This window comes from Aedes aegypti, chromosome 2, assembly GCF_002204515.2.
Source record: "Aedes aegypti strain LVP_AGWG chromosome 2, AaegL5.0 Primary Assembly, whole genome shotgun sequence".
Taxonomy (NCBI): domain Eukaryota; kingdom Metazoa; phylum Arthropoda; class Insecta; order Diptera; family Culicidae; genus Aedes; species Aedes aegypti.
In genome coordinates, this window is record NC_035108.1 from 431,696,351 (window position 1) to 431,724,348 (window position 27,998).

At 42.3% G+C, this 27,998-nt stretch overlaps 1 protein-coding gene across 1 annotated transcript; it reads right to left on the bottom strand.

Moving 5' to 3' along the window:
* LOC5569873 (zinc finger protein 585A) lies at window positions 1-27,514 on the bottom strand. Its single transcript, XM_021847758.1, has 10 exons — window positions 27,211-27,514; window positions 26,552-27,147; window positions 25,508-26,128; window positions 25,180-25,440; window positions 2,599-2,739; window positions 2,280-2,528; window positions 2,006-2,215; window positions 1,465-1,943; window positions 411-630; window positions 1-344 (listed from the first exon to the last, which is right to left on the bottom strand). Exons 1-10 carry the CDS (start codon window positions 27,349-27,351, stop codon window positions 116-118), a joined length of 3,147 nt encoding a protein of 1,048 aa, XP_021703450.1. The 5' UTR covers window positions 27,352-27,514; the 3' UTR covers window positions 1-115.
* Window positions 27,515-27,998: the final 484 nt, after the last annotated feature.

Below are 27,998 nucleotides of genomic sequence, written 5' to 3' on the forward strand. Positions count from 1 at the left end.
AATGTGCTTATATCTGTTTATATACTTACTGTAAGAGAGTGTATGCGTAATAATTCTATAAGTCTTATATGTCCAACACACTTGCATGCATTGATGGTGTGTTCCTAGTACAAATTTATGCTTTGCTTGGCATTTCCTCGTCCTCATCGACTCGCGACTCAATCTTCACCTCTTCCACCTCGATGGAATCCTCCACCTCCATCGGCTTGTCTCCCTCGGCAGCATCCTCGTGCTTCTTCAGATGTTTGTTCAACTGATACTGCCGATCGAACGAGCTATTACACTTCGGACACGGATACCGTTTCGTGTGGTTGGCAGTTTCGATGTGCTTTTTGAGACTGGCACTGTAAGGAAAAAAGTAAGAACTTGTAAATTTTGAAACATTCACCCGGATGAAAATTGCTTCAAACCTCGAATCGAAAATCTGCGGACAGTTCATACAGACGTGGATCTTCTCATGAACTTCCCGTTGATGTGACCTCATTCGCAGTCTAGATGGATAAACCTTATGGCATATGTTGCACTGAGATGGTAGATTGCCGTGTGCACGTGTGTGATGAGTTCTCAACAGCAGCTGACAGTAGAAATACGCATCTTTGCAGCCTTTTTCGCATTTGTACGGTCGAATACCTGCGAGAGAGCCAACATTTAGCTTCTAAAACACATTAAAATTATTACGCAGGGCTGGTAGCGACTGACTGTCTTGAAAATATGAACTTTAGAGACCTCATGCCTGATAAAGAGACTAAACAGAAATTGAAAAGAGACCTAGAAGGAATTAGAAAAACAAATATTCACCAGAAAACTCTCCAGAAAGTCATATGAAGTTATTTTTTAAAAAATCCGAGAAATGTCCAAAGTCCGTCAGGACTTCATCCAACGGTTCTTGCGACATGATTTACCAACCCACCAATACCAATACAAATAGCAGCACTATTTGTAGAATTTCGTAATTCGTAATTTTCATATAGAAATTGTTTAAGCTTCCTGTTGTCACGCAGTAATTCATGTGAAAATTACTGGAGATAGTAGATTTCCTGGTGCAAATTGTGAAAAAATACTTGGAGCATCCCTTGTAAAATCACTGGTGGTATTTCTCGATTTATTCCTGGAAGAATTTGTGGGGAATCTAAGAGAGATGACTAGTAGAATCCCTCAAACTGTTCTAGAAGAATTCCTGAAGCTTTTCCTCAAAGAATCCGATAAAAAATGATAAACAAATAGTGACATAATCGCATGAGTGTCCCTCTGAAAGTTTCTCGGGAATCTCAGGAATTTCGAATCAAAATTCACTGCAAGGAGAGAAGGAAAAAGTGACTTTAGAAATCATTTTGGTTAAAAATGAAACGTCAGAGACCTTCAATCAAAAATAGAGACTTTTTGAGTCATGCAAGTCATGATTAAGTCTCTAAAACAAATACCTACTACCATCCCTGATTTACGTGACAATTATTCTATTTTCACCTGCATGTCTGTTCAAATGGCCTTCCATGAGGGACACCTGAATCTGTTGGTCGCAAACTGTACACGCCTGCGTTGGAATTGCTTCGCACCCTTTCTTGATACGACCTTCGGAGTCCTGCACCGTACCGTATCGTACCTCCACTACTGTTGGTTTACCACCGGAATCGTCGATCCATCGACATTTCTTTTGGAGAAAATCTTCGACTTTGTCTTCACTGCTTGGCATTTGGTCGATTTCGCTGGCATCAACGTCAAACACAGTTACGACTACGGAATCGTTCGCATTCACTTGAACCTCATGAACTTCACGCTGTGGCTTGTCCATGCTCAGCTTTTCACGCAACTTTTCCTTCCGCTCGTGCCACTGAAGGTGATTTACCAATTTAGATTTGGTAATGAAACGGCAGATGCATAAATGGCATTGAAACATGCTTTTATTGTCTGGATTATGGACCAGCATGTGTTTCTTCATATCATAACTGCAAAAAGAAATGGTTGAATTGTTGAAATGATTCATGTAAAAATCGCCTTAACGTCTTACTTTGTCATAAACTTCTTTTTACAATGATCGTACGAACAGACATATCTCCTGTTTCCATGCACCAATCTGAGATGGGAAACTAGCGTACACTTCGATCCCAGCACTCTATCGCATATTTCACATATGAATAAACCGTCCTGGTTGCGGAGGTTATCCCTTTTCCTTCGCGATGTATTATCGTGACTCTTGATGTGCATATACATATCTTGCCTGAAATAGAAGAAAAGCCACGTTCTTACTCCGTTTAGGTGGGACATAATTGACTCCCTTTTACCGTGTTACAAAAGGCTTTCCGCAAATAGGACACGCATACTTCCTCGGTTTGTGAACCCTCTTCCGGTGGTCAAAGAGTTGCCTCCTGGTTGACACATACTTGTGACATTGCGGGCATTCGAACATTTCGTAGCTCTTATCGCCCTGGGTGATGGTCACCTGCTTGGACTTGCAGCGTATCCTGTCCAGTTTTTGTTTCAGATGATCCTTGGTCCGACCATGGGTGGCTTTATGAGCTTCCAAGCCACGGCTGCAAAGGAGTGGAAACGGTCATTAATGTAACAAGCAAGATTTCAATTTTAGCTGCTTGAAATGCGTACAGTTGTACAAACGATTCTTTACATATGGAACACGTGTGAACCCTGGGTCCATGAAGCGGATCGTCGAAGATTTCCTCGTTCGGTTGATAGATGCTTTTGCGAGTCTCTCTGTGGATCAGCATATGCTTTATCATGCATTCTCTGAAATTGAGAAGGTTTGAGATTAGAAAAGGTGTTGAATGTTAAAACATTACATTTAGCAGTTTAGGCTACAAAATAAAAATTGGATGATTTTACAAGAGCCTTCAATAAAGTCTTTCCTATGGTTCACTATCTAGAAAAGAAGACAATGAAAAATTATTCATTGACTAATCTCGTAAGTCTAGAGAATTCAAGCAGAGTGTCTACTCGTTTACTGAAAAGAAATTCCCTGATATTTCCAGGTTTTTTCCAGGTCTTAAGAAATAATTTCAGGCTCAAGAAAAACTCCTTCATACTAATGATTATCGAATTATTAATTTTGAATGAATTTAAATTCATTTCTAACAGTAGTTCTTAAATGGCTTCAAAACACTTGAACAAAAAACCAAGATTTCTTTAGTTCTTTCCCGAGGAACCCCCTACAATTTCATTTTAAAAACCTCAGAGATTTCATTAGGAATTCCTCCAAAGATTCCCCAGCAAAGTCTTAAGTCCTCCAGACTTTTATACAACGATTCTTCCATCGCTTCCTTTTGGGCACTCTCAAAAATACCCGTTTTGAACATCTACAAATAACAGTAACTTCTCCAGAAAGCACCTCTGAGTCTTTCTTAGAATCCCCTACAACATTGTTTTTTCTGGATATCTTTAACATTTCAATTTGAAATTTCTCTATGGATACTTTCTGGATGTACCCTAAAGGTTCCTTTTAAGATTTCTTAAGAAATTACTCCAGTAATTCTTTGAGATATTTCCTAAGTAAGTCTTCGAATATTTTTTTCATGAAATTTTAAAAGAATATCTCTAAAGAAATTTCATAAAAAAATTCATTCATAAAATAAATCATTAATAAAAACCTGGACGAGTAATATTTTAGAAGAAAACCTAAAGTAAACTCTGTTGAAGCTTGTGTAAGGTGTAAAGTACATAACTCTTGATGAATAAACTTTATGAGATTCCAAGGGTATTTTATTCGAGAAATTCACTGGAAAACGTTTGGATGAAATGCTGGAGAAACTCCTAGAAACAAAACTATAGGAGCATTATTATGAATCGACGATCGAGTTTATTGGGAAATCCAGTGGCGATTCCCTAACCTCAAATCTACCTGTTCTACGTTTAGAAATTCATGAATATTCACAAGAAATATGCATCTATTAAGTAGAGAATAGTTAAACTAATTGATTGTGAATCATTGTGAATCTGCCAAAATATCAATTTTTAGTATCGTAGAACAGGTAAAAAGTGAGATTACGAGTCGTACCTGAGGAAATCCTTCCTTCCTAATAGATTTCCTCGAACTGTTGGAACGATTCCTGGAAGTAACTGTAGTAACCGACCTCAGCCGAATCTTTTGCGGACGATGGACAGTACATCCATTCGCCAAGCAAATCGATCACAGAATACCCAGTGCACGTTTCTAAAATGGATGAATTCTAAAGGATTTCACATGTGAAAGCGTAGGAATTATTGTGGAATTCCTTGGTAAAATTTCTGAGCGAATTTCTTCAAAACTATGGAATAAATCTTTTTGGGTTTTCTTGAATAAATTTATGTATATGAATCTTTGGAAAATTCATTAGAACTAAACTGGAGGAATCGATTGTAGAATTAGTACATAGTTTGGTATAGTTTTCGAAAAAATAAATCAAAGAAATAAATGAAGAAACTACGGGAGCACAATCTGGTGAAATCCCTCTAAGCATCCTTCGAAAATTCGCTGATTGAATTTCTGGGATAATTGATAGCGAGAACTCTATAAAAAATTCTAGAGAACATCTTTGAAAGTACTCCATATCAAATCTCTTGGAATTACTGGGATATTTCTTGAAGCTTTTCCTCGAGAGATCTGATAAAAAAAAATCTAGATGAGCCTGTTGAATAGTCGCATTCTGGTCTCTGAATGTTACTGTGTATAATTTTGCATTAGGATTAACTGCAAGCTATATGATGAATATATCCAGACAACCAGAATGTACGTATAACCAAATCACCGTTTGCGTTATGCGATGCTTACATGTGCAAAGTTTCACGTATAAGATGTCGCGAAAAGGCCTTATACGTACAAAAGTGGAGGCGACACAGTGCATATTTTATATGATGAAACATAACATGCAATGCGAGTGTGTAGATTTTCTTGCGAATTAGTCTGTTTTCTTATGCGACTTAATTTATGATAACAAAATTTATTTGACAGCTGCATCGGATTTATCCGATTAGCTTTGTACAAGTATACGGGACGGAATGGAATGTACATATGAACTCATAAAAATGCGTTTTATGCGAGTTAATCATCGATCAAACGATTTCATCCACCATGTAGTGCGGGAGTGATGCAGTTTGTACAAATTATTAATAAGCGACTTTGTTCGTATACTGCTATGCGACTTCTGGTTGTCTGGGTAGTGACTTTAGAGACCATTTTGTTCAAAACAGAGACTTTAGAAATCTTCCTTTAAAAATAGAAACTTTTTCAAGACTTGCATTGAAATAGACACCCAGTATCTTAAAAGAGACCTGCTACCAACTCTGCAAAGGACACGACATGTTTTTTTGTGTTTCATTAGAATTTTTACGAAAAACAGGAATGCTTAAAATATATTCTGAGAGCGGGCTCTAAACAGCTAGTCTGGTCTGACAAAAAAGTACTATTGAAAAGTATTCACTGTATACACTGTATACAGTATACACTGCGGAACATTTTCGTCGTTTAAAGCATCAAAATACTGCTATTTACTTAAATTAGAGTTACTGAAACCAGGGCCATTTTCAAAAATAGTTTCTAGTTTTTGAGATACTGGGTGTTGAAATGTTTGTTTAACGACTACGCAGTCAACTTACATGCAAGAACCAGCTTATATGAAGATTTATTTGCTTAGTTTACTACATAATTCAAATTTAATGTGTTAGAAAAAACTTTTTTACAAATTTCATAATACTTTCAAAGCTCAAAGGTTATTTGTTGATGTATTAGAAAAGTATGATATCTCGCCATATAATAGGAACGAACAATTTTGTTTGACGATGACGGCGTGTTGAAAAAATCGATTTATTCAACATTTATTCGTGCATTCAAACCAAATTAAATCCTACATCATCCTATTCTGATGATTATTGGTGAGTTAGATCACTATATACCTACCATTTTCACAATAAAAAAAAACAGCATTTTATACTACTTTGAGGACCCGTAGCTCAAAATTGTAATGTGCTGGAACATTTTCGAAATCTTAGCTTAGCTTGAACTGACTACACATATCAATGGTTACTATTCCGTGATTGACCGAAGTCAGTGAAAATGCACAAAGAATCAACCAGAAGATCGGCTGGAATTGGCCATAATCTTCTTCAGTGTGCATAATTCAGTGCCTCTATTTATACATGGTCAATAACGGCGCCGGCCACGTCCTTGCAGTCAGGTGGGATTGGGGGAAGGAATGTTAGTGTGTAACCTTTGCTATTTGGAGACCGTGTTTGCCTCTGCATCTCTACAAAAGTTACTGGGAGGGATGTTTGTTAATGGGGAGGATCGTTGGGTCACAGGATTCACTTTGATAAGTGATTAGACCATGATAAATAATTATTGGTGAGATATAAATATGCTTATATGTAAATATAATATTTTCATTTGATATGCACAATATCTATGTAGTGAAAAATTATGCCGACACTTGACGTGACGAACCTTTCAAAGTGTGTTGAATAAAGTAAACCTTTCGCAAGTCTACACTTGTAGTGTCGAATCATTCAAAGTTTTTTTAAATTACAAAAATAAAAGTAAAAGAAAAAAAAATAAATAATTTATGAATCAGAGTTTATGTCGGCACTCACAGCGACAAACCTTTCATAGTTTGTTGAAAAATCATATTTACGTCTCACCGTTGTAACCATTAAAGGTGCAGTCATACATATTTTATAGATAAGAAATAGATGCATCCCCCGGGGCACCTGGAACCTACTATAAAGTGGTCATGGCAGCCGGTGATGCTGGAAATGCTTCGGAAAGCATAACCTTTGAAAATCATGAAGTTTGATGCCCATATTGATATGGTTCCGGATATGTTCCTAATTGACCACTTCCCCCGGGGTACCTGGAACCTTCTATAGAGTGGTCTGTGCATCTAATGGTTCTGAATACGCTGCAGGAAACATCATTTTTAAGGTTGGTGCCCGCTTGGATATAGCTCCGGATAATATTTACATGATTGGAAATACAAACATGACTGACCATGCTTTCCGGAACCAGTTTTACGGAAATGGTCATATTTCTGAAGATTTCCAACCAATCTTAATGCGTCCAGTGGCATTCAACTTCCTATTAGTTCTAGTTTCTAGAAAAATTGCAAACATCTATCTAACTTTACACCGCACAAAAATACAAGCGACAGAAAAAATGACATTTGGACATGACCTCAGAAAATCCGGAACATCTCCGGTGTCCAGTGGCAAATATGCATGGCCCAGAAAGTTCCTAAAACTGGACCAAATTTGCCGTCGACTGCTTCCAGACGCATCCAATTTCATCTATTTTTCATAAAGTTATAAGCATTTGAATTTGGGCAAAATTTTGCCTATCTCAATCATTTTGCCTATCCCCTGTACGTCACCATCAAAATTCATATGATAATTTCCTTCTCATTGGTGCCTAAATTCAAATCATGCATATTCTATTTATGTTTAAATATTCAAGTTGTTAAGCATACAAGTTTACTTAACAGTTTTTAGTGTAGAGCTATTCCAATCAAAATAGTGTTAAAAGTCTCATTTATTATTCTGATTGTAGTGGATGCTGATGCAAATTTTTACAGGTTCCAGAGAAAATTTCAAAAACATTAACGTGGCTATTCAGCAGTTCCTTCAAGAATTGCATCTCACATAGGTGAGAAAAAACTTCAATAAATCTTTAATTTAGAATACTTTTAGGGATTCATGTGCAGATCTTTCTCCCAGAAATTCTTCCAGCGATTTTTCAAAGGATGCTTTGGGGATGTGCTCCAGGAAATCATTGAGCACTCCAACGATACAACTTCCAGAAATTTGCTCAAGGATTACTTGATCTACAAATATATACATTCTATTCAAACCCAGTCTTGAGAACTTCGCTGAGAATGTTTTCTTTACAGTTTGAAATCGTTAGGAATTTCAGCAAAAGGATGGCACTCTACTTGCTTATCCAAACCGTTGAATCTTTCATAATCTTCTTGTTTCTTTTGAAATTAACAAAATCCTATTCTGAATGTTCTAATATTTTGTATAAGTATTATTTTTTTCAATTTGGTTGCATAAATTTCGTCCATTATTCCAGATTTATTAAACAAAGAGAATCTTTCAAATCATATGATGTGATTCTAAAAAGTAAAAGCATTGGTTCTAATTATTCGTAAAAGTTTAAATATAGATATGTTTGTCGAGATTTGCGAAATCGTCGCATCTCTCTACCTTAAATACTTACACCAGATAAGTACCTACACAATCAATCTACCCAGGAAATTATTTTTTTTACTGGAGTATACCTGTCATGTCTTGGTCAAAAATTGAAAAGGGGGGATAATAATAACTATACAAATCCCTAACTATCTACCTATGTATTCAAGCTCGTTTATATTTCTTAGGTACAAACTTAAACAGCCTTGACTGTCCGTTTCCTTGATCTCTATTAAGAAGTAGTGAAGGCTTTTGTTCGTAAATTTCTAAACTTCCAGCGACGTCTAGTTTCCAAGATGAAGATACGCTTCGCACGATGTCTATGTTATCGCTTGTCATTTGATGTCCATCCTGGAAAACATGTTCAGCCACTTTTGATTTAAATTCATACGCTAATCCCTTTTCTAATTCCTTGCCCGCTTTTTTTACCTCAGCAATATGTTCTTTGAATCTTATTTCTAGAGTTCGTTTTGTTTGCCCTATATAGATTTTATTACAATGGGGGCATGAAATTTTATATACTCCTGCTCTATTCAGTTTATTAATTTTATCTTTTGTTGATCCTAATCTAGATTTAAGCTGACTACTCCTACTGCTGAAAACCAAATCTACTCCATATTTTCGAAATTTCTTAGCCAAAGGCTGTGTAATCTTGGTATCAAAATTCACCGCTACTCTTTTTAAATCCTCTTTTTCGGCAGTAAGTGTTGTCATACTTTTCCTATATTTATCCCTTGCCCTCTTATCTACTACTGCTTGTATTGTACTATTCCTATATCCGTTAAGCCTAGCCGTCTCAAAAATATAATCCAATTCTTTTGATTTTCCAGTTTCACTTAAAGGATGGGTTTGCATTCTATGTATCATATGATGAAAAGCCGCCATTTTATGTTGATAAGTGTGGTTGGAATCTTTGTGGATACTGTTAATTGCCTCTACAATTTTTGGCAAATAATCCTTTTTGATAATGCTAAACACATCATCTACATATCTCCACCACCGCTGTGGTAACAAATTATTTATTTTTATTCGCAAAACTATGAATTTTGGTTTTTGATTTTTTTTAATTTTTATTTTTGAACATCCCTACCCTTTTTGATTTTTTCTTGAAGCCTCTTCTAGTTACTGATTTTTTGCTAAAATATAAATTCAACTTTTTACGGTACTTTTTTACAATAATAAATTTTTAATATTTTTTCTGGGAATATTTTTATTATCCGTGCAATTAACGGAAAAACAGGTTTGAAATTATTTTAATACCACCAAGCTCTTTTTTTTTTGTGATAGGTTGATCGTAGAAAAATATAAAAGGTACGATTTTTTATATTACACGCTAAATGAACCCCGGGCATTTATAGGTTATATAAAAATACAATTTTTCAAACAATTTTCAAAAATACTGTGACGACGAGTACCCCTCGGCTGGCTACCAAAAGTAGTTTCCACAGGGTGTTCTGTTGCGCCAGTAGAGGTGTGACAGGAGAAATGTCACCATGAAGAATGAGAGATGACGAAGCGAAAGCAATAGAAATTGAACAAGAAAAGAAAGTAGCTGTTGAATTTATAAGGTTGTTAAAACGGTAAAAAGTAGTAAAATTTGTGAAATTGAACTTGTAAAACCTAAAGTGAGTAAAATATAATAAGTAGTTAATTAAATTGAATCCTAATTAGTTTCCAAAACTTAGATACTACAGAGCAAATTGCCAATTGAAAACCCACTTAAACTAAAGGAAAAACTAAGGAGAAAACTGAAAAATTGTAAGTCTAAATTTGTTATCCTAACTAATGAAATATCTAAAATAAATCTAAATTTGCAGCTAAAGCTGATCCCTACAAACGAATAGTTTTAGTACGGGCTGCTAAGAAACAGTTTCAACAATTCCTTTAGAATTTTTCACCGCAAAGCAATGGTGGATAATGGGAATGATTCGCAGGTGCCACGCCATTATGCTTCATGCACAAAGCCCGACGAACTCGATGACATGGTGGCCTGTGATGCTTGCCATAACTGGCATCATTACTTCTGCGCCCAAGTCGATGCCACAGTTCAAGATCGAGCCTGGAAATGTGCATCTTGCGAACTCCCAACAAACAGCGATCAAAGTCCCTCCGGAACTGGTGTGAAGGAGGTGAATAAAACTGGTGCGAAACCCTAAGCGCCGATAGGACTACCGCAGACCCTAGCTGTTCCGTCGAAGAAGTCAGGAGTGAAGTCGTCGGCCGGCAGCCGAAAGTTGAAGAAAGTGACCGGGGAACAAAGCACTACGTCGAGTGCCCGGATGCGACTGGAGGCAGAATTGAAGGCTGTGGAAGAGCAGCAGCGTATTAAAGAAGAAGAGTTGGCGGCGGAGAAAGAGCTTCAGGACCTCGAGCGGAAGATGGAGGCGGAACTGCGAGAAAGGGAGTTGGCAATCGAAACCAAACGAATTGCGGAAGCAAAAGCCGAGTTGAAGAAGAAGATATCCGACGAACGAGAGTTCCGGATGAAGCAGATGGCGATCAGGAGGCAGTCCGAGGAAGAAAAAGCGAAGTTGATTCGGCAAGCTTCCGAGTACGGCAGCACCAGAGGCAGTTTGGTCGGCAGTGCTACACGATCGGATAGTAAGGTGGAGGACTGGCTGGAAAAGTCCACGCAGCAGACAGCGGGACCGTTACAACAGTTCACGTCAGCAGTCGACCCTAGCTGTGGTCAAACGCAAGTATTCCTAGAAAAAACTAACCGCTAACAACCAGCCGATATTAGGGCCGATAGGAGCTTAGATTCTCCCCCTCTAACCCTGCCAAATAAAGCTGTCCCCTCTTTCAAACCCCACCCCACACAACCTCTCGTTAGTCAGGTGCATAAAGATCAGCAAGCTCACACGAATGCTTTCGTTAATCGACATTTTGTTGATGAGTTTGACCTTCTCAATGTGGGTGGTGCTTCTGGTAACCAGGCCAATTCTGCCGGCCAAAACCAGAAGCGAGTGGGCGGTAACATCGATGGTTGGGGAAATCGTGATCATGCAAGTGCTCGTGAACGCGATGAAGGGGCATGTCGTCTTCAAAATGTGGGTGAGACACCATTGCCTGAAGGCGGTGCTTACCACCAACGGAACGACCCACCAGTACGAAATATGGGCGACAACCGTCGCGGTCAAGCAGCCACGGATCAAAGCGGAGCGGGAATCGGGGTCAGGATTCGGCAACCGGTTTCGAGAACTGATGAGTCCATCAACCAAGGGCGTAACAACGAAGAAGAATTCCTCAAGGGCCCAACACATCGCCAGTTGACTGCCAGGCAGGTGATGGGGAAGGATTTGCCTAATTTTTCTGGGAATCCAGAAGAATGGCCGATTTGGATCAGCAATTTTCGTCGTTCAACATCTACTTGCGGATTCTCTGACGATGAAAACCTGATTCGCCTTCAACGTTGTCTCAAAGGTCCAGCTCTCGAAGCAGTTCGCAGCAGACTCCAGCTGCGGAAACCCATGCTGTGGTGTCAACAAGTCATCTGAGCGAGACAATCACAAGTGAGGGGCCTTTCTTCAGAATAGTTCCTGTGACACTTTACGGCAAGGATTGCGAGGTAAACGTCTACGCGTTCGTGGACGAAGGGTCGAAGATTACGCTATTGGAAGACACGGTGGCGGATCAACTTGGAGTCGAGGGGTCAACGGAGCCTTTGAACTTGCAGTGGACTGGAAACATCAAGCGTAGTGAGCCAAATTCAAGACGTGTCACTGCTGCGATTTCCGGAATAGATTCATCGAAACAGTATCAACTGACCAACGCTCGTACAGTCGGTGGATTGCTGCTTCCTTCCCAAACGGTGAACTACGAAGAAATGTGCAATCGTTATCCACATTTACGTAGTCTGCCGATACGCAGCTACGAGAAGGTCTCGCCAAAACTCTTGATTGGTCTTGACAACTTGAAGCTCACTGTACCACTGAAAATCAGAGTAGGAAGGTGGACGGAGCCGATAGCCGCCAAAAGTCGCATCGGATGGAGCATCTATGGATGCGCGGCGACAACAGAAACGACGGTAGTGTGTGGGCTTCATTTTGGAGGATGGACCAATCAGGAGCAAGACTTCAATCAATTGGTTCGCGACTACATTACGCTGGACAATGCCGGTGTAACGTGTTCCAATACGCCCTTAGAGTCCGAGGAGGATAAACGGGCGAGAATGCTGTTGGAGTCAACTACCAAAAGAATCGGTGGGGCCTTCGAAACGGGACTTTTGTGGAAGCTGGACCATCCACGGTTCCCGAGCAGCTACGGCAAGGCCTACAAACGGATGTGTGCCATGGAAAGACGACTGAAGAAGGATTCAAAACTCTACGAACGTGTTAGGCAGCAGGTTCGAGAATACGAAGTCAAGCAGTATGTAACTAATGGGGCAGCCCCCTATCCGGCATCAATGAGACCCCCTTCTACACTGCCTCAGGGTCGGCATATGCGCGTGATAAACCGCGACCAAGAAAACACTTGAATACTATTGAGCGTCACTTAAACCCACTTTATTAGTTTTTCTTGCACACAGGTACCTTTATTCCTCCCACTTCCTTACAGCCTATCTCCTACCTTCCACTTCCTCTTCTTCTCTTCTTCTGGTGGCGGGGCCCCTTCTTCGTTCCGCTACCACACCTAGCTTCGTCGCCGCCGGTTCGCTTCTCTCCTCGGTTTGACTGCGACCGCGACTCCTCTCCGTGTTTCCTTCCTACAGTCTTCCCCTTCCTAGACCTTGGCTTGCCGATGTTGCGTCGCTGCTGGCAAAATGGCGTCTCCAGACGCGGCCTCAAGCACAAGGCACGCGTTTGCAGTCTCGAGGGTAATGAAGAGTACTGCAGCGTATTTCAAGGCGGTAGGACCACTCAAGATCTTCGGGTCTACTACGCGCACTCCAAGGCCCACGCTCTACGTCAAGACAACGGCCTAAGTCACTCCAAGGTCACCAAAGGTAACCTAACGGTAAAACTAAGGGTAAAACCAAGGGTAAAACCAAGGGTCCTGCGGGTATTTGGAGGACAAATGGGGGGTGTGTTTTAATTATGGGGACGAATGGGGGCTCTTGTCGAGGGTCTGTTACCTGGATGCTTCCAATAATTCACACTATCCACTATCTTCTACTCTTTTCACAACTCTTTCTACTCTTTACAAATTTTCTGAACTTCCGACAGACGTCTATCTTGCTTAATATTTGGCTCGATAATGATCCAGAGCAATGGTGGATATCCTTTTCAGAGCCCTCGACCTAGAGTTTCCCGCAGTTTCCTAAATTCGCCCCATCATGGCTCCTTCTACACCACCCCCAATGGCCGCCCATTCTGCTCGTCCAGCGATGCCTGGTGGTGAGTAGCGGAACTTGTTTCGATGTGGCTGCATGCTGTCCAGTGGGCGATGGGTGGTGATGCACACGAATACTCAAACACCTTCTTGGTTTTTTCGTACAAACTATTACATGGAACACTCTACATCGCGAAAATCTCAAAAATCTCGGACAGACAGACACACCACTGGTTACACTCTCCCCCCGCTCGGGTTAAAAAAAATCAGAGAAGCTGATTTTTTTTTTATTTTAATACACTCCAACAACAACTTTGTGACGCGTACCTCTGAACCAGAATTTTCACCAACACAACTAAACTTACTAACACACTATTTTTTTAACACAAACCGAATCAAAAACATCTCAAACTCCTTCAAAAATAACGAATCACGATTGCAAGCTATGGAAAAAGTAGCCTTTTAAAAATAGTAATAATATTGTTCGGGGTCATAAGGTGTCATCGTTGTTTATTTCAACTCCACGCTATTTCAAAGTCTTTGCTTTCTACTGACCATCAACATCTTACGATTCCGGTCTCCAGCGAACATATTAAACTATTTTGAACTTTTACCAATATTGCAGCAAAACTAAATAAAATATATACAAGTCGAACTACATTGAACAAATTAAAAAAATATCATACTCTATTCTAAAACATGCAAATTTCAATTAACATGCAACAATTTAAAAAAAACACAAAGAATATTACTAGTAAAAGAATTCCGGAATGAACAATATTTACAAAATGTACAAAGTTACTCATGAGTACGGTGAAAATATCATTTTCTCCCTTTTCAAATATTCTGTTTTGTCGGAGTTAACCAATATCGATATTAATCAACTGTGGTTATTTTTGATAACGTTATCGGCTTATCAGTGTGTACGTGCGGTATACTGTGAACAACCAAACTGTCAAATGCCTATTATATCGTGACTATGGTGAAACGTGGCAGACTTGTGGTCGGTGAATTTTCCTAAAATCTAGGATAAAGTGCGTGCTTAGGAAGAAAATTATCAATTTTGTGACATTGTGTCTATTTATTGGGCCCAGTGATCATTTGATTGGTATTTCTTCCATAAGATCCCCTTTATTCAATGAATTTAGGTAAAAATTCATCGTATGATAATTGCATGTTTCCACACAATAGGGTAAGTATAGTGTTACAGTGCTATTGCTTGTTGATGTGATACTTTGAAGATTATTGATAATGGATGATTCAGAAAAGTGCTGAAATTAATGTGTTTTGTGATTGAAGATCATATTTTGTTGGCCATTCACAATTGATATGCACGCTCACACACTACAATTATGCACCGCGTCTATCAACTGATTGTAATGCAGTCTTAGAAACTTGTTAACAAGATTGTATTCAAGTCAGATGATTGCAGTGGTGCATAATTGAGCTGATTCAAAATTTTCAAAATTGGAATTCGCAAACTAATTTTCAAATTAAAAAAAGTAATAGAAATTACATACACATTAAAAAAAAATCAATAATTTTTTGGTTGAATGCATTCATGCTGAGTGTATCTGACATGCTTTGATTTCGCTACTGATTCCATCCTCGATTCAGAATTACGCAGTGTGATTCAGAAAATCCATCCTAATGAACCATTAACGGATTGGATATCTTCTTCAGCACTGACCTTCTATCACTCAAGAATCAGAGCCACATCTAATTAGTACCATGGATTTTTAGTTGTTTTTCTAGGCCTTCAGGTCCGCTGCCGAGAACACTCCCAGCGACCGACCATTCAGGTCCAAGACCTCGTAGGAACTGCTTCCTTTCTTTGCGACGATGACACAAGGAATATACTGTGGACCCAACTTTGCGTTGAAATCCTTCCCTGCGACTGATTGGGTGAAGCTACGTTTGAATACCCGTTGTCCGACAGTAAACGTGGGTGAGTACCGTTTGTGACGTAGATCATATTGCCGTTTTGTATTATCATACGCTTTTTTTAGGTTTTGCCTCACCAACTCCATGTTTTTCCTGCTGATGATCTGCATTCTCTCTGCTCGTTCTGCTTCAGAGAGCTCGCTCTCCTCCTCTAAACGATGGTGTGATCCTCGAGTTACCATCTCACTCCCAAAGATCACTCGGTGAGGGGTCAGTTTTGTTGATCCGTGAACAGTGTTGTTTAACACGAACTCAATTTCTGAGATTTTAGTGTCCCATAGTTTTTGATCGTTACGGACGTATGTGCGAATCATCGAGTTGATAGATCTATTCAACCGTTCCGCTGGATTGGCCTGACTTCGATGTCGCGCATTTGCCCAGTGTTGAATGTCGTATTTCTTCAACAACTCCTGGAATTCCTTGGACATGAAAGTCGTGGCGTTGTCCGTAATGACGTACTGAGGGACTGACAGTCGACGAAACCACCGTTCCTCCAGAATAGTGCAAAGATTACCAGATGCAATTTTCTTCACCGGAGCAAGCAGGCAGTACTTAGAAAAGATGTCTAAGACAACTAACAAGTGGGCATTGCCCTGCTTGCTTCGGGGCAGAGATTGTATGTAATCCATGCACACGATCTGGAAGGGACGAGTTGCAATTCGTTGATTTCCCATTTCTGGAGCGGTTGAGGCTGTGGAATGTTTGCTTATTTTGCAGTTTTCACATTTGGCTATGTATTTCTTCACATCAGCGCTCATTCTTGGCCAGTAAAACCTTCGTTTAACTTTTTCGATGCACTTCTCAAATCCAATGTGCATCATTCCGTCATGTTCTTCCCGAATGATCCTGGAGCGTTCGGATTCAGGAACACACTCCTTCCATTCGAACCTATAGTCCAGCACATCGGACTGAGAGGCAACGAACTTGAAGAGTTTCCCATCTTGGATTCGAAAATCTATATATTTCTCGGGGTCCTCATTGACTGCATCGAAAAGATCTCGATACCATCTGTCGGACTCCTCCACATCCAACGCTTCTACAGATCGAGACAGAGCGTCAGGGACAATGTTCTCTTTCCCTTTTCGGTGCCTGATGTCCATGTCATAGTGTTGGAGGGTGATGCTCCAACGACTCAACCGTGACGACGATCTCCATTTGGCACGCATTATGAAGGAAAGAGCCGAAGAATCAGTCACAAGCGTGAAATGAGTGCCTTCTATGTAGCATCGAAACTTCTCAATGCAGCGAAGGGCAGCCAAGCCCTCTTTCTCCGCTGCATGATAGTTGAGCTCAGCACCTTTCAACTTCTCAGAGTGATATGCAATAACTCTCTCGACCCCATTCTGCACTTGGGTGAGTACACCAGCCAGAGCATTATCACTCGCGTCGGTTTGCACAGAAAACGGTAAGCTGAAATCGGGATTTGCCATCACTGGGGCTACGATGAGCCTCTCTTTGATGGCTCTAAATGCATTTTCTGCTGCCTCGTTCCACCGCACTCTTTTTGGTTTGTTTTTCAACAAATCCGTTAGAGGTACGGTGAGTTCGCTGAAATTATTGATAAACCGTCGGTAGTAGTTTACCATACCGAGGAATCTTCTCAGTGACCTTACGGATTTTGGCGCCTCAAATCCCAGGATCGCTTGGACTCGATCTGGGTTAGGGCGCAATCCTTGTTCAGAAAGGATATATCCGAGGTAGGGTAGTTCATGGCAGCAAAATTTCGACTTTTCTAAATTTATGTATAAATTCGCCTCTTTCAATCGTCTCGCTAAATCCCTCAGCTTCTGTATGTGCTCTTCGAACGTGTGACTCGCTACCACTATATCGTCAAGGTAGACGAAAATAGCTGGTTCAAGTTCACCGTGACCCAAAACTCTGTCCATCAGCTTACTTAGTGTCGCTGGACTATTCACCAGCCCAAAAGGAAGCCTAGTGAACTGAAAAAGTCCCTTTCCTGGCACCGAAAACGCTGTGAACCTCCTTGATTGACGATTCAAGGGCACTTGCAAAAAGGCTTGTGATAGATCGATCGTAGTCAAATATTTAAATGGACCTAATTGGCTCAAGATCCTATTTTGATGGGGGAGAGGATACGCATCTCTCTTTGTGCGCTCATTGAGTTTTCTGGCGTCGAGACAAAGTCGAACCTCTTCAGTGTCTCGTTTCTTTACGGGAACCACTGGTAAAGCCCAATCTGATTCGGATGGTTCTACGACTCCGTCCCTAATCATCGCATCAAGCGCTCGGTGAATTTTCTTCTGAATCTCAGGACTCCAAGGGTACGGATTCTTACGAACCGGATCCGCGTTTTGGAATTCGTCCTTCAATTCTATTTTGTGCTCAATGAGACTGGTTTTTCCAAGTTGTCCTGGAGCAGCTACTAAGAACAATCTTTTCACATCCTCCAGCTGTTGTTTTTGATTTTCATCCAGCTCATTAACACTATCTACTGTTTCTGTTTCAGCCTCATCGATCAAGTCAACGGACTGAGAAAATGTTGGACGGATCCCAAAAGCTTGCCAGAAGTCGTATCCCAAAATACAACGACGATTCAAACTTGGAGCAACCATAACCGGTATGATTTTGGTCTCTCCGTTGAATGTAATGGGAATATCGGTTGTACCTAACACATCTAACCTCTCCCCTCCGGCTGTTTTCAGGCTCAACGTGGTGGGTCTCAATTTCAAATTTAATGCACTCATCAGCTGTTTACTCCCTGTCCCTAACACAGTTCTAGCTGCACCACTATCTAGCAGCCCTAAGAGAGAAATGCCTAACAATTCTACTCTCACAAACGGTCTGGGATCATCGCTGAGAGTGACCAACATAGTGGCTACTTCTACATCGTCATTGGGTTCTCCACTCACTCGCGAATAGCCAAGTTGCTCGAGTGTCTCTGCAACTGCTGGCTCTGTGTGAGGTCTTGTGGAGTTGTGAGAAAGACTGCCTTGCCTCTCTAGACAGTCTTCTGGCCGTTTTTTGATGCACAATACGGACAGTCCTTCGTATGGAAACCAGGGAACCCACAACGCTCACAGAAAACTTTCCGTTCCTGGTTACACTCGTGGAAATTATGCCCTCCTTCATGACAGTTATAGCAAACGTCTTTCTTTAATGGAATATATGCTTTCACTATCCTTTCCAGAGCATTCGTTCCACTAGTGCTAGGAACTGAGTTTCTGTGAGGTGAATTGTTCGGCCTAGGTTTCTGAAAGTTTTTATCGGGGTTTTGCTTTTGTTCCATTGATTTTTGCTGTTTCCATTCACGTTTTTGTGGCTGCTGATAATTTGATCGAAAAGATTGATAAGCGTTCGGAGCACCTTTTTGTTGGCCTCCTTTCTGATACCTGTCGCGATTCTCCCTATACGACGACTGCTGACTAACCTCATCTATCTCTATTGTGTCTTTACGTGTAAACCTACCCTCTCTTCTCTGGTACATGTGCCAATTAATAGAGTCAAAACGTTTCCCAAAATCTCACATTTTAGGAATCGAGTCAACGTTTGCCGCCAGCATTGCTATGCGACAGTCTTCCCGAGTGTTACGAAAGAGGACATCAAATTTCCGTTTTTCATCCCACGGGGTTGACATGCTACGGAAAATCCGGACCATGTCCAAGTAAAAGTCCTGGAACTTCTCCCTGGCACCTTGCTTACGGTTTCCAGCTTGCCGTTCGTAGACATAGTCGATGTCGACAGGTAAAAACTCTCTCTTCAACTCTCTAATCAACTCTCTCCACGATCCTATCTCACAACAGACTTCCATGTACCACGATCTCGCCTTATGTGTGAACAGATGGTGAGCACCCTGGAACAACTCATCTTCCGAAAAACCTTCAGACCTAGCGTTAAATTCCACCTCCTTTAGAAACTCGTTCAACTTACGTCCATTGTCCATTCCATCGTATCGTACTGCCCATTTATGAATCGGAAACCTGCTCTCTGATCTGATTTTTCCTATCATATTCTGACTCTTTTCGTCCACCTTACGCCCTACTCTCTTCAAATCTTCTGACATTCCCGGTGTTTCTAGCGAATCATTCCTTTCCTTCAACCAATCTAGGAAATCTACTGGTTTCGCTTGAACCTGACCAGATTCCCTACCTTCATTTACATGTTCCTCAATTCTAGTGCTGTTGGTGGTCTTAGCGTGTGATTCAACTGGTTGGCTAATGGCTTGGTTAGCTTCCAGCATAGTGATACGCTGCAGAAGCACTCCTACAACCGCTGTCAGCTTTGCAACCTCAGCTGCCAGTCTATCACTGTCGTTCTCTACCGTAACCCTATTGCCACCCACGACACCTTCTTCGTACTCCTCTCCATTTTTCTCATTCGTATCGGTCCGCTTCTCCGCAGATCCCTTTTCGTTTTCATCTCCATTCGGCTCCTGAACAGCATTGTCGTTCTCCACTTCATTTCGCATTCGGTGCAAGCTTTCATTCATGATCGTCAACTCAGCCTCTCTCACTTCAGGGAGGTGGGAGGTAGCTGAGAAATACACATCTAGAAGCTTGATGCATTCTCCAGCTATTACCGCTAGACTGTTCAATTCCTCTTCCTCTTTTGCGTAGGCTCTCAGCCGTTGCATTCGAAATAAAATGTGAATCAGTCTAGTTTTATTCGACTGTTCTGGTGCTCTTTTCGAACCTCGTTTCATCAAATGGTTTTTGATACCATTCAATTTATCGTCGCATACTTCCAGCTCTTCTACTACTGATTCGCTGACAAATGGAAATACCGTGTCTGATTTATCTTTCTCTTCTTTCAGCAAACATCTCAGGGTTCTCTCAGACGCGCTACGTAAAGCATCCATTGGCGCACCGCGGATCTTCAATTCATGCTCCAGCTCATCAATTGTTAGATGACTGGGATTCATCGCATGGTACTTCGCCAACAACAAGGACATTTCCATCGTTGTCGCTGACATTCAACCCGAAAAAATTGAAAAATAAAATTTAAAAAGAACCTAGTTATGTTGTTCCAGAGGAACCTCCTCAGAAACCAATTTGAAAATCCTAATTTGTAAACACTTTCGTTGCTTGAAAGCTGAAAATTGTAATTAAAAAATCCTAAAATTTGTCCACGCTCCCTAACGAAGCAAATCAATTTGAAAAATCCTAGTTTTAGTCCGTTTACGGTTAATAAACGTTTCGTGATTGTTTGGTGTTTTACTGTTCAGTCTGAAAATCACACTACACTGAGCCTTTCCGGAATTCACCGCGAAAATTCTCCAACTTAACAACTCGTATTCTTTTAGTTAGTTTTACTCAACTGTTGGCGGCTAATCAGACCGTTCACATACATCCAAGACCCTTCTTAATGAAATAAGCTATATTGAAGTTCAATCACCAGTTGGTTACCTGTTTTGTGTGCTTTTGGTAAAGATTGGTCAATGAAGTCTGGGTGTTTTCCCAGAGACTTCTGCAGACACGCAATTGGCATTCAAGTGTACCCGGGCACTGAGAATCTGCGCAAAAATTTCAGTTGGTCGCCAAGTGTAACTAATGGGGCAGCCCCCTATCCGGCATCAATGAGACCCCCTTCTACACTGCCTCAGGGTCGGCATATGCGCGTGATAAACCGCGACCAAGAAAACACTTGAATACTATTGAGCGTCACTTAAACCCACTTTATTAGTTTTTCTTGCACACAGGTACCTTTATTCCTCCCACTTCCTTACAGCCTATCTCCTACCTTCCACTTCCTCTTCTTCTCTTCTTCTGGTGGCGGGGCCCCTTCTTCGTTCCGCTACCACACCTTGCTTCGTCGCCGCCGGTTCGCTTCTCTCCTCGGTTTGACTGCGACCGCGACTCCTCTCCGTGTTTCCTTCCTACAGTCTTCCCCTTCCTAGACCTTGGCTTGCCGATGTTGCGTCGCTGCTGGCAAAATGGCGTCTCCAGACGCGGCCTCAAGCACAAGGCACGCGTTTGCAGTCTCGAGGGTAATGAAGAGTACTGCAGCGTATTTCAAGGCGGTAGGACCACTCAAGATCTTCGGGTCTACTACGCGCACTCCAAGGCCCACGCTCTACGTCAAGACAACGGCCTAAGTCACTCCAAGGTCACCAAAGGTAACCTAACGGTAAAACTAAGGGTAAAACCAAGGGTCCTGCGGGTATTTGGAGGACAAATGGGGGGTGTGTTTTAATTATGGGGACGAATGGGGGCTCTTGTCGAGGGTCTGTTACCTGGATGCTTCCAATAATTCACACTATCCACTATCTTCTACTCTTTTCACAACTCTTTCTACTCTTTACAAATTTTCTGAACTTCCGACAGACGTCTATCTTGCTTAATATTTGGCTCGATAATGATCCAGAGCAATGGTGGATATCCTTTTCAGAGCCCTCGACCTAGAGTTTCCCGCAGTTTCCTAAATTCGCCCCATCATGGCTCCTTCTACACCACCCCCAATGGCCGCCCATTCTGCTCGTCCAGCGATGCCTGGTGGTGAGTAGCGGAACTTGTTTCGATGTGGCTGCATGCTGTCCAGTGGGCGATGGGTGGTGATGCACACGAATACTCAAACACCTTCTTGGTTTTTTCGTACAAACTATTACATGGAACACTCTACATCGCGAAAATCTCAAAAATCTCGGACAGACAGACACACCACTGGTTACAAGTACGCGCACAAAGCAACACCGCATGAGCTTTCCACTACTAGTTCGGACCAGTGCTGGTACTTGCCGTTGGGGATCGTCCTGAACCCAAAGAAGCCGAACAAGCTGAGGATGATCTGGGACGCAGCGGCAACAGTTGACGGGGTCTCCCTAAATACTGCTCTGCTGAAAGGGCCAGACTTCCTAACCTCATTACCGGCAGTCATTGGAAAATTTCGATTGTACCGCTACGTACTAACCGGAGACATTAAAGAAATGTTTCATTGGTTCTTTATCCGGGCTCAAGACCGTCAGTTCCAGCGGTTCCTGTTCAGGGATCATCCACATGAGGAGCCAGTAATCTACGTCATGGACGTAGCCATCTTTGGTGCGGCCTGTTCACCGAGCAGTGCGCAGTATATTAAAAACCTGAACGCCAGAGAATTTGAAGCGGAGTATCCACGAGCAGCAGCAGCCATCATTCATGGATAGCTTCGGAACAGTTGAGGAAGCAGTGAAGATCGGACGCCAAGTGAAGAATATCCACGCCGAGGGTGGATTCGAGATCCGCAATTTCTTGTCCAACGACCCGACGATTGCAGCACATGTTGGCGACCAATCATCAGAAGCGGAGAAGCATATCCACGTAGAGAAGAACGAGCGGAACGAATCCGTACTGGGTATGAAGTGGATCCCAAGCAGCGACACATTCACATTCACCGTTTCCCTGCGAGACAACCTTCAGCACGTCCTGAATAGGTCACATGTTCCCACGAAACGAGAAGTCTTGCGCACTGTAATGAGTTTCTTCGACCCGCTGGGATGATCTCGTTCTATCTGGTACACGGGCGCATTCTGATGCAAGATATTTGGGCGATTGGTATTGGTTGGGACGACCTGATCAACGAGAAGATCTACATGCAGTGGAAAAAGTGGATCGATCTTATCCCAGAGTTGAGCAATCTCCTCATTCCGCGTTGTTACAACCGTGGAGCCACAGAAAGCAGTTATTGCGAGTTGCAGGTCCACGTGTTCGTCGATGCAAGCCAGTCGGCATATGCAGCTGCAGCGTATTTCCGCGCGGAAACGCCGAAGGGTCCGGTGGTCAACCTCGTAGCAGCGAAATCCAAAGTGGCACCGTTGAAGCTGTTGACGATTCCACGACTCGAACTTCAGGCAGCTGTTTTGGGTTCCCGTCTGCTCAACAGCGTCATTGCCATGCACGCTCTCCCAGTAACAAAGCGGGTACTGTGGTCCGATTCAAATACCGTCCTGGCTTGGATTCGGTCGGATCAGCGGCGATATCATCAATATGTCGGGTTTAGGATCAGTGAAATTCTATCGCTGACGGACGTCAACGAGTGGCGGAAGGTACCTACAAAAGAGAATGTAGCCGACGACGCAACAAAGTGGGAAGCGGGGCCGAATATCAGTTCCGACAGCCGATGGTTCGAAGGACCCCAGTTTCTCCGACAGCCTGAAGAGTGCTGGCCTGGAAGAGATGTTCAGATTGATCCCACGGAAGAGGAGATAGTGGCGTGTAACATTCACGACGCAATACAGCCAGCGCTGGTGGACGTAGCCAGGTTTAGTAAATGGGAGAAATTACATCGCACCATGGCGTACGTGCATCGCTTCGTCCAGAATGTGCAGCGAACTCATCGAAACGAAGCACGGCAGTCTGGGGCTTTATCGCAGGACGAATTGGTGCTTGCCGAGAGATGGTTATGGATACTAGCACAAACAGAGTCCTTTACAATGGAAATACAGCTGTTGGAGAACACTAAAGGGATTCCGGACGGTGTCCACGGAGTCCTGCCTAAATCAAGCACCTTGTATAAGATGTGGCCGTTTATTGATGAAGCAGGGGTGTTGCGGAAACGAAGTCGTCTAAGCAATGCAGATTGGATGGCGTTCAATACCAAATATCCGGTGATTCTTTCACGTCAACACCCAATCACTTTTCTTCTGGTTGACTACTACCATCGTAGATTTCGCCACTCCAATCGCGAGACTGTTGTCAACGAGATGCGACAACTTTATGAAATCCCAAGGCTCCGTTCAATAGTGCTCAAAATGACGGAGAAATGTATGACGTGTAAGATTCGCCGGGCCACTCCTAAACCGCCTCCTATGGCACCTTTGCCTAAGGTCAGAGTGACTCCGTATGTGCGTCTTTTCACGTTCGTAGGTGTGGATTACTTTGGTCCGGTGCTGGTGAAGATGGGACGCAGCAACGTCAAGAGGTGGATAGCCCTTTTCACCTGCTGGACAATCCGTGCAATACACCTGGAAGTTGTGCATAGTTTATCTAAAGAGTCATGTGTTATGGCGGTCAGGAGATTTGTCTCGAGGAGAGGAGCTCCAGCAGAAATCTTCAGCGATAATGGCACGAACTTTCTTGGTGCAAACAATCAGCTGAAGCGAGAGATTGATGAACTTGATCAGCATTTGGCGTCCACCTTTACCAATACAACAACCCGTTGGTCTTTCAACCCACCTGGAGCTCCCCACATGGGTGGCGCATGGGAGCGCATGGTTAGGTCAGTGAAGGTAGCAATCGGAGGCTTACTGGAAACGCAGCGACGACCCGATGACGAGACACTGGAGACGATTATAATTGAGGCAGAAGCGATGATCAACTCACGTCCACTAACTTACATACCATTGGAGTCAGCGGACCAGAAGTCTCTAACTCCAAATCACTTCTTATTAGGAAGCTCAAGTGGAGTGAAGCAGATGCCGGTGATGCCAACCGACTATCAAGCTACGCTGCGAAATGGGTGGAAGCTCGCACAGCATTTGTCGGATAGCATGTGGAAAAGATGGATAAAGGAGTACTTGCCGGTGATCTCAAAACGGTCGAAATGGTTCGATCAAGTGAAGGAAGTGGAAGTAGGAGATATGGTGCTGATCGTGGATGGTGCAATATGGAACCAGTGGATGAGAGGAAGAGTGGACAAGGTAATTACAGGAAAGGATGGAAAGGTTCGGCAAGTATGGGTGCGAACAGCGAACGGCGTGCTGAAAAGACCTGTTGTGAAGGTTGCCAAGCTGCAATTCGAAAATTGGGTGTTTGCAGATGCTCATTTCACTTATGCGCTTTTTGACTCTTAGATATTACATTCCACACTTCTAAGCGTGCTTACGAACAGCGTAGAACAGTGATTAACCCAATCTAACTCTAACCCACGTACCTGATATTGAAACTCCTGCTGCAGATGGGACACACGTGCTTTGCCGATCCATGGATAATCCTTCGGTGCACATTTAGCCGTTTTTTGTCGCTGTACTTCTTGCCACACACTTCGCACTGAACGGATTCGTCTCTGTTTATGTGAATGATGGAAGTCTGATCTCCGTCCGCGATCTGGATTGTTTCCGACGATGGGGGAATCACGATGTGCGGTCTTGGCTCCTGCCCTCGGTGGCACTTCTGATGGACTGCCAAGCGTCCGCTGGAATCGATGATAAAGATTAATAAATGAAATTGGGGAAGGAAATGCGCTAAGATTAGTTTCTTACGCTGAGACGTAACCTTTGCCGCAAACGGAGCATATGTGAGTCTTCGGACTGTGGACGAACCATCTGTGGCCTCGGTACTGTTTCCTGCTCACGAACTGTTTCCCACAGTCTGCGCATTCGAGACCACTTGATTTGGCTGTTTTTGCGGGTGAACCTTTCGGTTGTTTTTCCTTACTTTTGTCTGCCTTAGCACTTTCTGCGACTTCGGTCGAAGTTGTGGTCGCCTCGGTGCTAACATGGGCTGTTTCGGAAATGGGTTCATGTTCATCTATTTCCAGATCTTCGATCATTAGTTCTTCAACCTTTATCGCACGAATGTCGTGACTTGCAACTGTTGTAGATTCGATTTCTTCTGCGGTTGATTGGGTAGATGTTTCCTCAATGTGCTCCGAAACTTTATCCGTTTGGTTATTTGCGCTTGGCTCTTCGATGCCTTCGATCGGAGCAACGGATTCAGTAATCGGAGCAACGGATTTGACAATCAGAGCAACGGATTCAGCAATCGAACCAACGGATTCAGTGATCGGAGCAACGGATACGGCAATCGGAGCAACGGATTCGGCCGTTGGCTGTACACTGCCTGGTTTGTTATGTGTTTTCATATGGTTTTTCAAACGAAAACTGAAAAATAAAAATGAAATTTAGCGAACTATTTTAAAGCAGACGTTTTTCGTCCAAAAATCACGTTTGAATCTATAGAAGAAAATATTTGGCATGGTAAAACAAACCTTCTACCATTCATTTGCAATCGAAATAGTGAAATCCAAACAAGCATCTTTTCATAAATCCATCATAGTTTTTGCCAAGATGCCCAAGAATACCTGATTGATCTTACCATTAACTCATCCATCGAAGATTTCGCTATGAATTCATTAAGGATCGTACTCGCAATTTTCTAAGAATTTGTGGAAGATTTCGCAGAAATCAAATATCTTACCAAAAACCATGCCAGGAATTATAAATAGGAAGGTACTTTTTGAGTCATAAATCTCCCCGCTTTTCCTAAATTCTGCACCATTATTAAACTGTTTCAATTTTACTTACGGTCTGAAAAACGCTTTGCTACAAATAGCGCACGCATATCGCTTGATGTGCGTCGATCTGTGGTTCGATAGTTGCCTCTTGGTTTGGTACTCTTTGGGACAAACTTCACATTTGTAAGTGACTGCTTGGTGCGTTGTTGGAGTCGCTGCTTTTTGAGATGGCTTATCGGAAGCTGGTAGCTTTTTACTCTTAGGAACTTCCTCCTTATGGGGACTCGCAGTTTCCACAGTACTCACATCCGATTTTGATACATCCGAAACTACATTCGAAGATGATTCTTGGGCTTCAGGAATTACATCTTCCCATTCAACCGGTTTCTCCGGAAGATCACTCTTCTCTTTCGACTCTGGCGGCAATACCTGGTGGGAAGTGACCGGAACCATTTCCCATTCCACCGGAAGGTTCTCCACCTGGGGGACATCACTCTCCGGATCAGCGACTATCAGCTGCAGAGCTTTTTCGTTGAGAATCGCCGTCATTTCGCCCTGGAGCACATCCTGCACTTCGAGACATTGCTGCTGGAAGTTCCGGAACTCGGTCAACCGTGTCCGGCAGCAGAAGCAGATCGATTTGCTTATCTTATCATCCACGCAAACCTACGGGGACAATCAATCGCAATTATTAGTAGCAAAATCCCGGAAAATAATAGAATTCCTCACCATTATCGACAGAAAATCCGAAATCCATTCATGGAGGTCATCTTGGGAGAAAATATCCTCCAGAGATTCGTCTCCCAAACACAGACGGCAAAGTTGTTGCAGGGTTGTGGGTATATCTGCCTCTTCATTGCCCACTTCCATGCTTCCCGGTTGTAATGATTCAAGTAAAACTTTACAATAATGCACTTTTCTGTACGAAAAACAGTGAAAATATCGAAAATATAAATTTATTTGCGAGAAAATAACTGGACTTGCAAAGATGCACTGGCAGACCGCGACTGACGTTTTTACTGTGACAGACTGACAGTGACAGAATGCAAAAAGAGATGCATCCGATGCATCATACGGGAGCGTGGGGCCAGAGAAGCGCGAATTCTGAAACCAAAGGTTCCAAATCTCGCATAACTTATGATCTCGCCCAAAAAGCCATTGGTAACCATGTGTGTAGCTCGTTGTTTCTGAGCATTTGAATAGAATCACACGTTATTCAATAACGCTATGGGTGAAGAAAGGATCATTCCCTACACTGAAAATAATGCTGTAGTAACCTCAATCACGACATTGTTGTTACTACAACGTGCTACAACTATTCCAAAATATTGTTGAATAATGTTATTCATAAAAACAATGTTGTTCAAATTACCACGTTAAGGTGATTATAGAACGAAGCCACAACGCAGATTTTCAAAAGCACAAGACTTGAGAACCAAACAGCGCTTCGCGTTGAAAATTTATCCCATTGGTCACAACCAGCAAGCAAGCAATTTGATTGATTTTTAACGCGAACT

What these genes read in the sequence shown, in the direction of transcription:
- LOC5569873 (XM_021847758.1), bottom strand. Translation starts at nt 27,351, where the DNA reads ATGGAAGTGGGCAATGAAGAGGCAGATATACCCACAACCCTGCAACAA. An exon ending in AGCAAAGCGTTTTTCAGACC is followed by an intron (nt 26,129 to 26,551) that starts GTAAGTAAAATT and finishes TTTATTTTTCAG; the next exon opens with TTTTCGTTTGAAAAACCATA. An exon ending in CCATTTGAACAGACATGCAG is followed by an intron (nt 631 to 1,464) that starts GTGAAAATAGAA and finishes GCTCTCTCGCAG; the next exon opens with GTATTCGACCGTACAAATGC.